Genomic DNA, 14,979 nt, shown 5'->3' with positions numbered 1-14,979 from the left:
CTGTCTCTCCTAGTCAAGAACATAGGTTTAGTGAGATTTTGGCCACCTGATGTCAGAATACACCAGTTTTTGATTACACAATTTTCTGCATCCTATTGGAACATGGGTTAAAGATGGTTAACAAAAATAGACGTGTCCTGTTCAGTTCTTTCAAATGTAGACAGGAATCAATCCCTGCTGTTATTCATGGCCCGCTTATTTGCCTTAGCAATCAAGTAGAGTGGATAGTTTTTTTCGAAAGGTTTTCTAGAAAGGTTATTGGCATGGTTCTTATAATCTTGGACCTTGAAGCAATCATGTCTCAGATGTAAAAATTGACAAACAGGCAGATTTTCGCTAAGGGACTGTGGGTTGAAACACTCAAACCAAAGGAGATTATTTCTGTTGGCAGGTGTATAGAACAATTCTGATTTCATTCCACCGTTTTCAGCAATAATCATTAGGCGAAGGAAAACTAGCTGCACTTTATTTATTTATGATAGAGATTCTCAAGAAAGGGTCAAGTGAGTTGAGTCATTGTGAAAAATTCAAAGCTTCTTCTTCACTGCTCTGCCAGATTAGCAAATTGTCATCAATATAGTTTCCTCAGTCGTATTCAAAGGGGTTAGAGGAGCGGAGAATGTATACCGTCTCAAAGGCATGTATGTATAGACATGCTAAAATGGGGGCGAAGGTACCCCCCATGGATGTCCCATGTACCTGCAGGAAGAATTCCCTTCTAAACTCAAATAAGTTGTGTGTGAGGGCGATGTGTGTGCAGTTTAAGACATACTCTTGAGGTGTTTTGTATTCCCAATTCTGACCTGTTAGATTTTAATCAATCACTTCCAAAGCGAATTCCTGCAGGATGCTGGTGAATAGGGACTTAACATCCAAGCTGATCATAAGCTCTTTTCCACAGTCAAATGAAAACTCTTTCAGTTTGTTTATGACATCTTAGTGTCCTTCAGAAAATAAAGCATTCATTTCACCAGTGATCTAAGGAGACTTCACAGAACGGAGACAAAGGTTCAAGAACAGAGCCCATACCTGACACAATGGACCTTCCAGGGGGAGGGAATTTCTTCTTCTATACTTTGGGGAGTGCATAAAAAAGTAAGGGACAAAGGGTTATTTTTGAATGAGGAAACCTGCCTAATGTTGCGTGATCTAACTGCTATCTAACCATTTCTTGACCAAGAAAGCAGTTTCCTCCTGTATTTCAGAAGTGAGATCATTTGAAAGAAGCATGTTATTGCTTGTGTCATTCAAGAATTTCTGACATTCATTGTTGCAATCAATCTTGATAGAATAATGATGGCCTCACCCTTGTCTGCAGGTTTTATTACTACAGTATTATCCGTGGAAAGCTCAGTTAAGGCTCTATTTTCCTCCTTACTAATGTTATTAAAGGTGGCATGCTGGTCCTTAAACAGAGGATTAATTTCTCGATTCACCACCTTTTCAAAAGCAAGCATGTCTGGTGGGATTTCATAGGAGGGAGGTTTAACTGTAGATTTTGGTCACAGTTCCGTATTCTTATCTATTAATTCGCCTATAGGTTGTTTCCTGAAGAAAAGATTTAGTCTAACCTTCCGTAGGAAATCCACTATCTTCAATTTCAATTAGAAGATGTTCTTTTTGGGAGTAGGTACAAAATCAAGGCCTTCATTGAGTACACTATTTTCAGTTTTAGTGAGAACTTTATCACTGAAGTTGATAGTGATGTCACAATTGGGTCCTAAGTTTTGCTGGTTCCTAGGCTCGCATCCATCATTGTGGAGGTCCGCTATAGCTACTCTGTACTTTGCTTTGTTACTTTCTGGTTTTCCTTTTTCCTCTTACTATCCCCCTTCCTAAAAAAGACCTGTTTTAGTAGAAGCATGGAACGTCTGAGGAGGGGGAAAAACTGATCGTCCATAGTTGGGTGGTTACATCCATGATGCATGTGCAAAAGTTACTTGGGTGGGGAGAACCACCCTGTCTGGTTCCTTTCCTGCTTCTTGATTGTCTAAATGTGGAGTACTCATTCTCAGAATCAAAGGACAAACTACTCCTCAATTAGGTGCCTCATGTGGTAAGGGTTTTTACTACATGATCCTCCCTGGAGTATGGGTAAACTGTGTCATGCAAGAACATGTTTAGGTCTTTCTGAAATGTAGTATTTTAGATTGTATAAAAAAGAAACAAATCGAAATGATCTTATTAACCTCGTCCAGTTTCTTTTGGAAAATTGAAGTACTTATGCCTGATTTTAACGCTGGCTTTGATCTTAGTGATTATTGTATTAGATAGTCTTTTCGCAGTTTTTATTATTAAGACCAAGCAGTCTCTGGACCAACCAGCCTCTGGTACTAAAGCCCAATAATTTTTTAATTCTTTGTCCTCTAAGAATATCCTTGGTTCATTTGTTTTTTTTTCCTTTTTTTTATTTTCTTTAAAGGTTAAACAGTGCTTTATTCATCCATATAGCATTTCACACAGCTTGTTGCCACAACCCGGAGGCCAGCAGCGGACACAGCAGTTGTATACCCCCATGGATCTGGTTGACACAGCCATTTAGCCGCCAACCCGGAGGTCCGGCGGCGTATGATCTGGGATGAAAGAAAAAAAAAAAAGAAGAAAAAACACAAACCAAATCTAAAAGAACAGGAGTATCTAGCACCCCGATCTCAGGGCACATGTTGTGTCATAATAAACGTTACGCTACATGTTCTGGCAGCTCTAAGTACTCAATCTATACTACACGGAAGGTCTACTCTGTGTGTCCCAAGCTAACCGTCCCGTAAACTAACCACCCAACAGTCCCACTTCCTCCCCCATGTCGAACTCACTCCCTACTCTGTAAACACCTGCCCTACACTACATCTAGTTGTGTGTCCCTGCGACCCCAGGGAGGTCTTCTGCTCTGTTGTAGTGGCTTAAGTCTCAGTCACCACGTCAGCTACCGTTAAGTGTGCCTGACCCTCCACCTCCTCCGTTCGAGCGTCCCCTTCCGCATCCCTCATTCTCAAATATTCCTGATATAGACCCCAAAAATTCTTAGGGCGGCTCATAGGTGGGAGAAGTTCGCTATAGCACTCTGTCTGCGTGCAGCAATATAGCATGTCATGCGCCCATCTTTTCTTGGAAGGGAGTGGCCCTCTCATCCAACACATTGCAATCACCCGTCTGGCCATCAGCATGCCCATATCTGTCAACCGTCGAAGAGATTTCGGGAGGCCCCTGGAATGACCTAGAAGTGCTAAGGCCGGGTCGGGCGTCAGGTCCGTGGTTAGAACCAAGCTCATTTCGGCAAACACGCTATCCCAGAACTTGCGTATTCCGGGGCACCACCAAGCAAGATGCATAAAGTCCGCAACCGGTTCGCGGCACCTATCGCAGGCAGCAGACTGTCTAAGGCCATACCTATGCAGCCTCTCAGGAGTATAGTACACTCGTTGGAGATATTTAAAATGAATCAGCCTGTGTCTGCAGTTTAGTGACAGTTTCCTGGTACTTGAGCAGCAATATGCCCACATCCCATCATCTATCGTGATCTGAAGATCTTTCTGCCAGTCCATTCTCGCCTTCGAGATCGAGTACACCCCTTGCTCTCTGTTCATGCTATATAGTTTTGCCACCAGTCTCCTGGGGGAAGACGTTTTAATAATATATGTAAGCTCAGGGATCTCCTGAGGCTCCGCCAGGTCCAGGCCCAAAAGGTCCAGCAAGGCTCTGCGGATTCTGAATTTGAAATCGGAGTAGAAGTTAGGCCCCCTCCGGGCTGGGCACGGCCTGGTCCCAGGTTTTCACTGTGCCCCCAAGAAACAAATCACCTGCAATGTGAATGCCCATCGTGCGGAGTGCCTGTACTACTCCCTTCTCCGCAATAGGGGACAACCACAATGTCCATTCAATAGGCATTAGGGGTGAATACAGTAATGCTCCGTCGCGAGCCCGCAGCAGAGCATGCCATGCGTGATTGGTGGTTGTGATCGAGTCTAATATGCTGATTCTACGGTCCACCGGTTGGAAGACCATGGCAGGGAGCGGAATGGGGTCTGCGAACAAGTGTTCTAATCGGACATGTGGTATCATCTCTTGCCCGTGTATCCACGTATGCATGTGGGCAGCTTGAGCCACTCTATAGTATCGTTCCATGTCTGGGGCACCAAGCCCCCCCAATTCGTACGGAAGCATGAGAGTTGTCCATTTCACCCTGGGCTGTGTACCACCCCAGGCCAATTTGATCAGAAGTTGCGTCAGATTTTTGAAAAAAGCCTTCGAAAGCACTATGGGCAGATTGTTAAATAGGAATAACAATCTAGGGAGTACTACCATTTTCATGATGGCCACTCTGCCCATCAAGGATAACGGCAGTTTACACCACACCTCCACTTCATCTTCCAGTTTGCTGTATAAGGAACCATAATTTTCTCGCATGAGGGTTTCGGAGTCAGTGTGCAGCATAACTCCAAGATATCTGACCGGTTCTGTCGTCCATTGCAACGGGTATTCCATGTCGAACTGTGTCGTCTTCGGAGTTAGTGGGAACGCCACAGACTTCGCCCAATTTATCCTAAGTCCAGAGAGAGCCCCGAAGCGGACCACCTCCCTCAGCACCGATGGGAGGTTCTTGTCCGGGTCACGGACGTTTAACAATGTGTCGTCTGCGTACGTTGATATGACAATTTTGTATGTAGGGAAGCTGATCCCCTCGTTACTATGATACTCCTTGAGGGCACAAGCCAGTGGTTCAGCCACCAGCGCGTATAATAGTGGCGATAGCGGGCAGCCCTGTCTGGTGCCTCTGCTAATCGAGAAAGAGTCTGTCACTCGATCGCCTATGCGGAGTCTAGCCGTGGGGTGATGGTACACCGCCCCTATCATTTGTAGGAATGGCTCGCCCAGTTCCATCCTCCGTAAGACACGAACCATGAAGAGCCATTCCACCGAGTCAAATGCTTTTTCCATGTCAAGGAAGATGGCCATTGCCTTTGTGTCCTGCCTGACATGCTGCATAGTGCCCAGTACCGTCCTGATGTTATAGGTGAGATTCCTACCTGGTATAAACCCTGCGTGTTCCGGAGCTACCAACTCCGGGGCCAGGATTGCCAATCTCGTCGCTAGCACCTTAGCATAAAGCTTGGCATCGACGTTTAATAAGGACAGCGGCCTGTATGAGCTGCATGCGGTCGAGGGTTTGCCAGGTTTGAGGACGGTTACAATCAGTGCTTCCCTCATTGATCTTGGCAGACTGCCTTCGACACACACGTCGTCAAACAACGTGGACAAGTGTGGAAGTAGAATATCCTGAAATGCCTTATAAAAACTCACAGTGAGCACGTCAGCCCCTGGGGCGCTGCCCGAACGTATGCTAGCCAGCGCCTCCGCTATCTCATCCCTGTGTATTGGTTGCATCAAGAATTCCCGGTGGGAATCTTTCAGAAAAGGCAGCTGTATATGGCCCAGGTAGTCATCTATATCATCCTCCATGTTCCCAGTTTTGGAAGTGTAAAGCCCCGAGTAGTATTTTTTGAACTCGTCCACTATCTCAGCTTCCTCTGTGAGGTGTAAACCGTCTGCCGTTAGCAGCTCGGATATTACATGTGTGCGTCTGGAGTTTTTTAAAACCCGGGCCAGGAGGGATCCAGGGCGGTCCCCCTCGCCGTAGGACCGGGCGGTGGCGTACTTTCCCATGTGCCGCACCTCCCTGTCTGCCTTTTCGTTGTATTCCGCTATAAGGGACTTGATGACTTCCGCTACGTTGGCACTATCATTGTTCAGCTGTCGCTTTTCCAGTTCTGTTAGCTTCTTCTCTAAATGTTGTAGTCTCTGGCGAATGGACTTGAGGACACTCGAATGTTTTGACATCGCAATGCCACGGATGTAGACCTTGAATGCCTCCCAAACTGTATGGAAGCTATCAACCGACCCAATATTAGTGTCAAAATACCTCTCTATTTCTTCAGCTAGCTCCCCCCTAAATTGATCATCTAGTAAAGAGAAAGGTGGAAAGCGCCATGTGAAGGGTGGGACTCTTTTCGCAGGAGTCTCCAGGGTCAAGAGAAGTGGCGAGTGGTCCGAAAGAGTTCGCTCCAGTACCGTGCAGGAGCTGACACGTCTTGCTACTGGGGAAGATGTCAGCCTGTAATCAATTCTGGTATGGATGTTGTGCTATGCAGAATAGTGGGTGAACCCCCCTCTCAATGTGCATACTCCTCCACACGTCCACTAGGTCTAGCGTAATAAGTTCCGATTGAACTTTCAGTGCAGCAGCCGAAGGCTTGCGAGGCGGACCGGATGACCTGTCCAGTTCTGGGTCTAATACTAGGTTAAGGTCTCCCCCCCAGAGCATTTGTGCGTTAGTGTAAGCCCGGCAGTGTTGGGTCATGGTATCGTAAAAGTCTGGGGAGTCATAATTAGGGCCATAAACATTTACTACGATGAGGTCGTATCCCTTCCCTGTGCATCTAGATAATAGGTATCTGCCATCGGGGTCCGCTCTCAGCAGTGTCAATGACAATTTAAATTTAGGGTTCACCCATGTCTGTGATGTTGCCCATAAGCCCCCTACTACTAAGCATTTTGCTTGTGATCGGAAGGTGTGTTTCCTGGATGAGTGCCAAATCCACGTCGTGACACTGTAAATAGTTCACTACCTTCCTAAGTTTGCGGTGATCGTTTAGACCCCTCACATTCCACGTCAATGCTCTGAATGACCCCACCTCCCTCTCCCTAGTCACCTTGATCACAGTGGATATCTTAGCAGAGTGACTGAACTATATATGGGAACAGGAAGCACAAGACCAGCGCAGGCAGTGTGAGCAGACAAAAAACACAACATTGTACCAAAAACATTCCCCTGCCCTCCTCCCCCCTCCCACAGCAGACCCACCCCAACTTGGCTTCGCCGATCCCTGACCCACCCATTCCAACCCATTATCATACCACCAAACATGGTGACTCGAACTTCAACAAAGCATTGCGCTCGGGGACCAAGGTCACCAATCAGCTCATGTGTCTCAATAGTCTCAGAGTGTTATGTCAGGCCCCCTCCTCCCTCCGCCAAGCACTCCCTGTAGTGTAATCAGAGCTGTTACATATTACCACCAAATGACATATAGGGTTGCCCCTTCCCCCCCCCCCAGATTGGAAGCGTACTACTCTCTTTTTCGTCCCCATGAGGCATAATGCATACAAGTGCACCACAGTCTTTCCACCTTTGGCCATCTACATATAGGTCCTTTACAATTCCCTTAATACTTATCTCTACTTATCTGCCAGGAGTCTGTCCATCTGTTGAGTGGGTTGATCAGTTAACAACATCTCCTCAGCCAGACGGGAAATGTCAGCAGTCAGCGATTGTCCGCAGTGAGTCCAGACTGCCGTAGAAGTCTGAATCCTTGATCACTCCTGGTCATCTAGATGGCTATTGCCCCCTTCCTCCTGTGCATCCGCATTACCATTTCTCTTCTCTCTTGACCATCTCTTCAGTGCTTGCTGCAGTTCATTAGGGTCCATAAATATGTGCGAGCGGCCCTGTTTGTTGACACGGAGTTTGGCAGGGTACAACATCGCGTAGTCCAGTCCCAGGTCCCCGAGTCGTTTCTTGTGCGGGGCGAAGTGTTTACGTGCTTCCTGCACTCGTGAAGTCTGGGAATAGTGATATCGCCGACCCTTCATATTGTAGATCCGCTTTGGCCCTGGCCAGCCGGAGTGCCGTGTCCCTGTCTCTGTAGTTGAGCAATTTTGCTATGATTGGGCGAGGGGGCATCCGCGGGCGTGGCTGGGGGCCTAGAGACCGGTGCGCTCGCTCCACCACGAACATCGGCGAAAACACCCCCTCTCCCAGGAGAGTAGTGAGAAGTTTCTCAACGAATAGTTCCATCTTGCCGGTCTGAGTTGATTCCGGCAGGCCTGTTATGCGGAGGTTACAGCGTCGCAAACGTGCCTCCAGGTCTTCCGTCTTGTCTTGGAGGGATCTCATCAGGTTCTCCACTCGCTTATGGGCCATGTCCAGCTCTGTCTGCGCCTCCTCAACTTCCGTTATTCTCCTTTCCGCCATGTCACGTTTCTCTGCGTGTTTGTCGAGGCGTTCGGCCATGCGATCCATCCTGTATGTCATGGCGTCCATTTTGGTGCCTAGCGCAGAGATGCTGGATTGTAGGCTCTGCTCCATGGAGCGGAGCATGGACTTGATGTCGGAGTCCTCCGTTTGCTCCTCTTCAGGGTGTGTGACCTCCCCCGCTGCGTAGGAGGGCTCTGTGTCTGCACCCGTCTCTGCGCAAAGGGGAGTCTGCTTTGCGTCTTGTCTCCCTTTCCCCTTCGTGATGGGCCGGTCGCCTCCCGAAGACCAGAACCTTGGAGTCGGCTTCCCCGGGGAAACCCACGCCGCATCCAGACGTCACCCCCTGGCGCAGGTCACTCCTGGGATCAGCCCGGTGTCTGACGCAATCCACTTGATTTGGCGTTTCCAGCAACGCAACAGAGTCCGACACCAGTTCGCCTCCGCGTGCCCAGTCAGGATAGACAAGGTCCCACCTTTTCACCGGACTAGGCGCCGTGAGTGCAATCAGCAGCCCTACTAGCACTTTACCAAGCACTCAGCTCTGCAGCTTGTGTGTGCAGACCAACGTCGCCTCCACTCGTCTGGGTTTGCGCAGCTTACACGACGGTAGCTAGGAGTCGTCGCTATAGTCCCTCTATGGGCGTCTCGAATTGGGCCACCGCTGGGGGAACCACCTTGAGGATATCGGGGCTTAGTGTGCGGTACCCCGTGTAATAAATATCCCACTGCGTCCAGTTTATGTATTTTAGGGCACACTATGTCCCGCAGAGGCTTCCAGAGGCGTCCCCGGTCCGGCCTCACTGCCTCCAGCCCCGCCTACGTAGAGCCTCCCTCCTCGCAGGGCCTGTCTCCGGTAATGGTGCTTTGCCCCGGCGTTTTACCTCCTCTGCCAGCCGGGACGTTTGGGGTGTCCACAAAGGTGGTGCCGTCCCGTTAGGACTGCGCCATTAGCCTCGCACCGCGCGACCCTACTGGGCTGTTCAGCACCTAACAGCGTGGGGACCGACCTCAGGCTCCCGGGGCAGTCGCGTTTCCCGCAGCCGCACGTACGGGCACGTCGCCCGGATCAGAGTGCTGCTGGGGGTCGCGGCTTGCGGTGCGCGACTCTCTGCTGCTCCGTGCTCTCGTCTCGCAGAGTCGGGTCCGCTCCGCTCTGGGTCCGCCGGTGTCCCAGTCGCTTCCGACGTCTGAAGAGGTGGGTGGGGGGCTATAACCGCGGCTCTGTGCAAGGATAATTAAGGATGTTGTGCAGTGCTTGACGGAGCTTCGGAATTAGGCGGCCATCGTAGCTGCCGGCAAGCTCCGCCCCCATCCTTGGTTCATTTGTAACTAGTAATCCACATGAAGCAGCGTTCCCTCTCAGGTATTTAGTCACGACGGCCCCATGGAGCAACATCTTGACTTGTGATCTTTTAATTTCAATAAGTGTCAAATATTCCTGAGAGTGTAACTTTTGATTCATATGCAACGCAAAGTGGATTATTTATAGCAAAGCTGTCATACAAATTTCTAAATGATTTTTATTTAAAAAGTTGCTGAAAAACAAATTAACGAACAGGGAATACACGGCACGGCTGGACTATTTTCTACTTTTATGGTATTTGATACTGAGCAAATCTAGTTCCAAAAAGCAGCCAAGCACTTCAAAGACCACCTCAAGTGTGATGTGCTGTATAGCATAGAATCAAGTGGAGATCTGATTACAAAAACATGAATGTGAGGTTTGGGGGTTGAGAATATACCTGTGAGTTTAAAATGTAGCATACAGGACAGGACACTTAATTATGCAACACATAGCACCACCCTCGCCAAATACCTCTAAAGATCATACTCGACATGACTGCCCAAGTCAATGCCATCAGCATTTCTTGATTACATACACTGAACATGCTGAGGAAGATTTTTAAATAGCTCCCAATCAGCACCAGGAAAGGTGTCATGCATGACCTGGTCGCAAGCAAGCTGGACTACGGAACACCCTCTATGCCAAGATCAACAAAAAACTCACCAGAAGGCTGCAGATCATTAAAAACTTGACGGCTAAAATCATTCTCAACCTTCCGCACTGTACTCACATCACACCACAAATGAAGGAGCTTGACTGGTTCCTCAGTTATAAACGAGTACAATGCATACTCTTCACCTACACTTTCAAGGCACTATATAACACCGGCCCAGCATACCTCAACAATCGCATCTGCTTTCACAAACCATTCAGAAACCTTTGCTTGTCCGGACTCCTACTTGGACAAATCCCTCTCTTACAGAAAAACAGATCTGGCAGTCGAGCCTTCTCATACATTTCTTCTAAAGAGTGGAACATTCTGCCGCTACAAATAAGAGCCTCCTCTGCATTTCTTGAATTCCGGAAGTAGCTAAAGACCTGGCTTTTCGAGTAAACCCACTAAGCCCTAGGTGTGCCTAAACTCACAACTGATGAGTGCCAGGAAACCCTCCTGAGCGATAATGTGCTCTACAACTGTGCATTAAATAACATAACAAATGTAGATCACACCTATACTTATAACATTCTGCACAGCAAGAAGTGATTTGCCCAAATGTGATGAGGTCAGGATTCAAACCCAGGTCTACAACTTCACCGCATTACGTACCATTGATTTTTTCTCTATTCCGGTTTTAATTTTTTTGTGTGATCACCATTTTTGTTTATGGTGTATTAGTAAGGAATAGTGAGATGTACATAGAGGTGCCAGTAACCACACAGCTCACAAGTGAGAAATGTGGACTTAATATGATCACCGATCTAACTGTTCCTTGATCACTATTTCACAATCAGCATGTATTACATAAAAGTTACACCACTTACACAAGTTGGAGTTAACAGGAATTCTTGATATTGATATTCACACTTCTCCAAAGTCTGTATCAAGGCATCCCTGCAACACAAACATAATTTTACACATTTAAAGAGTGCTATATTATAGCACTCCATGAACAGAGGTTTGTACAAGTTATAGAAAAATATTGTAGGTAAGATGTGGTGAATTGTTTTAGCGAAGTGGCAGTCTTCTGTTCCCTATGGAAAAACAGGTTCAATGGTCAGAAGTCATGTGACACAAAGTGAAAGACACCACCACCTAGATCCCCTCTAGAATGCTGAGGGACTTCACAACCTTCTTAGGTGGTTAGCAGGAGGACGGCAGCCGAGATGTGGGAAAGATTCACAAACAAAAAGCAATTGATGAGAATTCTTACACTCGCTTTACCCACTCGTAATCACCTGTGGTAGCCTTACATTCTATTGTTTTGTTGCCCGTCTGTGTCATTAGAGATAGTGATTAGCAATAGATATAGCCGTTTCTGGCCTGCCTTCCAAAAGGAGTAGTCAAACCCAAACATGCTGGGCAACATCCCCTTTTCACTGGAATACAAGCAGTCCTAGATGTGCATCAGTCTTGGTGGGCCTTATCTGTGAGGGTCAGCTGGAGTCATTATCTACAGAGAGCTAAGGGGCTTGAGACTGGGAATATCCAAGACAAGTGTGGGGCAGGGGAATCTGTGTAAAAAATCCTGTTCCTCTTCGGAGTGGGGTGAGCATTTAGTGAGCATAGGTCAAATAGAAAGTGGTTACAAAGAACATTTTTATTCTCACATTAGGAAAATAACATTGGCTGATGGTCTGGAAGAATTAAAAAAAAACTTTCAGTTTAGAAACAATTTTTTTGACAAACCTGCATCACCAGAAATCACCAACAACACATCTACTGTGACACCATTCTCCAATTGTCCCCTTTAAAGAACATGTCACAAGAGGTGTGTGAGCCAAGCTGCTATGAGCAAGAATGCTTTAGAAAATGTAGTGGCAAATGGTGCTTCTAAGCACAGCCAGCCAGTAACATAAATTAATACATGGCAGGAATTATACACAGCTTAATAATGGGGGATTGGGAAAAGTTGGGAAATATAGTGAGGGATTGGGATTTCTAAGCACATGGGCTCAGAGGGTGAAATGACCCACCACTTCCCCTGGGTGCTAGTGTTCTTATCCAAAACATTTTCAAAATCATGGTCACCCAGATGAGAGACCTAAATCAGTAGGAGGGCATGCTGCAGAAGAAAGGCTGGATTAAGCACTTCTGATCGGTCTCGATTCATGGAAGGTGATAAACTTTGGCAGGTGTACTTCTTTATATATATATATATATATATATATATATATATATATATATATATATATATATATATATATATATATATATATATATACATATTTTTAACTGAAAAAAACATAGGTTTCAGGCACGTTATAGTTAAAATAAGCTTTTAAAAGACCTTAGAAATTCCCTGAAAAAAACATAGGTTTCAGGCACGTTATAGTTAGAAATAAGCATTTAAAAAACCTTAGAAATTCTCTGAAAAAAACATAGGTTTCAGGGACATTATAGTTAGTTGGACATTTCTGTCATACAAAATCATAGAAGTTCCTCCGTTATAGTTAGTTCAGCTAACTATAACTCACGCACACGCAATGCACTGCTGATGATGTCACATATTACATGAAATGGTCAGTGACATCACTTATGACATCACTTTTGACGTAATTTTTTTTCTATTCTGAACAATATTTTTTATATGTCTTCTATCTAGAATTACGGCAATTAATAGATGTTTTTAGTCACGAGAAAGTAAATAACACGGTTTGCCGGTTAACAGTTTTGAAGCTCTCCAACGTATGTACATATTATGCAGCTTATATGTGTGAGGATCGAAATCGAAACCTTTACCGCTTCACATTTTGCAACTTTTCCCAACACATGCACAAGTTAAACAGTGAAAACGTGAGCATATGTCAACTATAAAGCGTGACATCTAAATGGGCGGAGCCGCATGTTCCTTCCATAGACTACTCAATAACCTAAAAGTATATAAAGCACACCCGTTGATCGATTAGTTTTGTTTTAGCAAGTTATTTACGTGTGTCCACTCTTAGATCGAGGTTCAGTTTTCTAGCATTGGATTCTTCTTTTGCGACAACAAAACATATTACGGAGTTGTAAGTTGTTTGATTATAGCATAGTAGATATTTATAATACGTAGCTATTTATGAATATTTAAAGATTTTCATAAGAAAAAAGTGTTATTGGTTGTTTTTGCCATTTATATGTAACGTCAGCAGCTTGTATTCAGAAACAACCAGAATAGAGGAAACACTTTCTTTTCTGGCTCCTTTGAGGTCATATACTGTGACTATGTACATTGTAATAATCAAAGTACAGCAGACCTCAGAGGTGTTGGTGACCCGTCGACGCGAAGACTAAAGATTTATATGTAATGTGAGCAGCTTCTGGTTCTTATTCTGTTTCCCCTCTGGGATCATATAGTGTGAGTATGTACATTGTAATATTCGTGCTATATATGCTCTCAGAGGCGTGTCCAATCTGTGATCGAGGTTCCGTTTTCTAGTGTCGGATTCTTCTTTTGCGATAACAAAACATATTAAGGAGTTGTAAGTTGTTTGATTATAGCATAGTAGATATTTATAATACGTAGCTATGCATGAATATTTAAAGATTTTTATTTAGAAAAAAGTGTTATTGGTTGTTTTTGCCATTTATATGTAACGTCAGCAGCTTGTATTCAGAAACACCCAGAATAGAGGAAACACTGTTCCTTTTCTGGCTCCTTTGAGGTCATATACTGTGACTATGTACATTGTAACAATCAAAGTATAACAGATCTCAGAGGTGTTGGTGACCCGTTGACACGAAGACTAATGATTTATATGTAACGTGAGCAGCTTCTGGTTTTTATTCTGTTTCCCCCCCTGGGATCATATAGAGTGAATATGTATATTGTAATATTCGCGCTATATATGCTCTCAGAGGCGTTATTGACCCGTAGGCGCAAACACGAAAGATTTCGAAGTCCCGGAGAAAAGAAGCTTTGAACATGTTCACAGCTGGAAAACATGGCGCTATTCATCTTGTTTTGTGTTCTTGACTTTATTTTCATTTTCCTTTTGTCTAGCATCAGTGACACTGCGTATATTGTACTACAGTGTCATATTTTCAGAGAAGAGGAGTTGGAGATCTGTCGGCGTCAGGACTAATCTGAAATACAGCTTACTGACCTTTATAACTTACTTGATCAGATATTTTTACAGAGATAATATTTCTCAAAATAGCAGTTTAAAAAAAGATTGTATGCATAGATACTTTCTTACTTAATGCCTTTGATAAACCCTACATTTCTGAATGATATTTTTCTATTTCTCATTTTTTTTGTGGTTTCTATTCCCCTTTTCCCTATGGAACATATAGGAATAGTAGTGTATATTATACTACTGTCCTATATGTACTTAAAGAAGTACGTGATCTGTTAGCGGAGCAGTGAGCGACCTCTAAGCACCACAACAGAACTTTCCAGAGTTCTACAGAATAGAAATTGTAAATATTTTGATTTTTTTTGTTGTGGCCCTTATTCTTTTCTTGTTCTCCTGTGGAATACTATAAAGTCACTGTGTATATTTTAATATTGTGACTTCATAGTAGTTTAAAGGGGTTGGATATCTAGATGTGCGAGAAATTAACAATATATCCTATATTTATTTCCGTTGATAACTTACTACCTCACAGTTTGCAACACTGGTAATGTTTTATGAAATAGTAGGTGCTAAAAAAGAATTGTATACATAGTGCTTCAATTAATGTTTTGATGAAGCGTACATGTTATATGTAATATGACCATATTTGTGTTTAACTGTTTTTTACTTGTTATTGTTGTTGTGGTTTGACATGATGCAGTGCCGGCGTGTTTGTTGTAGTACTTCTTTTCTACTTTATCTAAAAGTAACTGATGCCCTCTTATATTAAGAAGAGTATGGGGTATGGGGCAACACTTTTACAAACTATAGATGAGAAAATATAGCCTGCGGGGAAAAAAGATAGAATGTGGCCACCGTTAAGGGATATCTTATGAATTACGTT

The 14,979-nt window shown here is 44.7% G+C and overlaps 1 protein-coding gene across 2 annotated transcripts in view; it reads right to left on the bottom strand.

The window, feature by feature from the left end:
* TRDMT1 (tRNA aspartic acid methyltransferase 1) overlaps window positions 1-14,979 on the bottom strand; it is a 248,182-nt gene that overhangs the window by 53,847 nt on the left and 179,356 nt on the right. For both annotated transcript variants that reach the window (XM_078663576.1, XM_078663577.1), the window contains one exon: window positions 10,860-10,929. In XM_078663576.1, coding sequence (XP_078519702.1) covers window positions 10,860-10,929 — 70 coding nt within the window. The remainder of the gene's footprint in view (window positions 1-10,859; window positions 10,930-14,979) is intronic.

This window comes from Lissotriton helveticus, chromosome 10, assembly GCF_964261635.1.
Source record: "Lissotriton helveticus chromosome 10, aLisHel1.1, whole genome shotgun sequence".
Lineage (NCBI taxonomy): Eukaryota > Metazoa > Chordata > Amphibia > Caudata > Salamandridae > Lissotriton > Lissotriton helveticus.
This window is presented reverse-complemented; position numbering and strand designations above follow the sequence as displayed.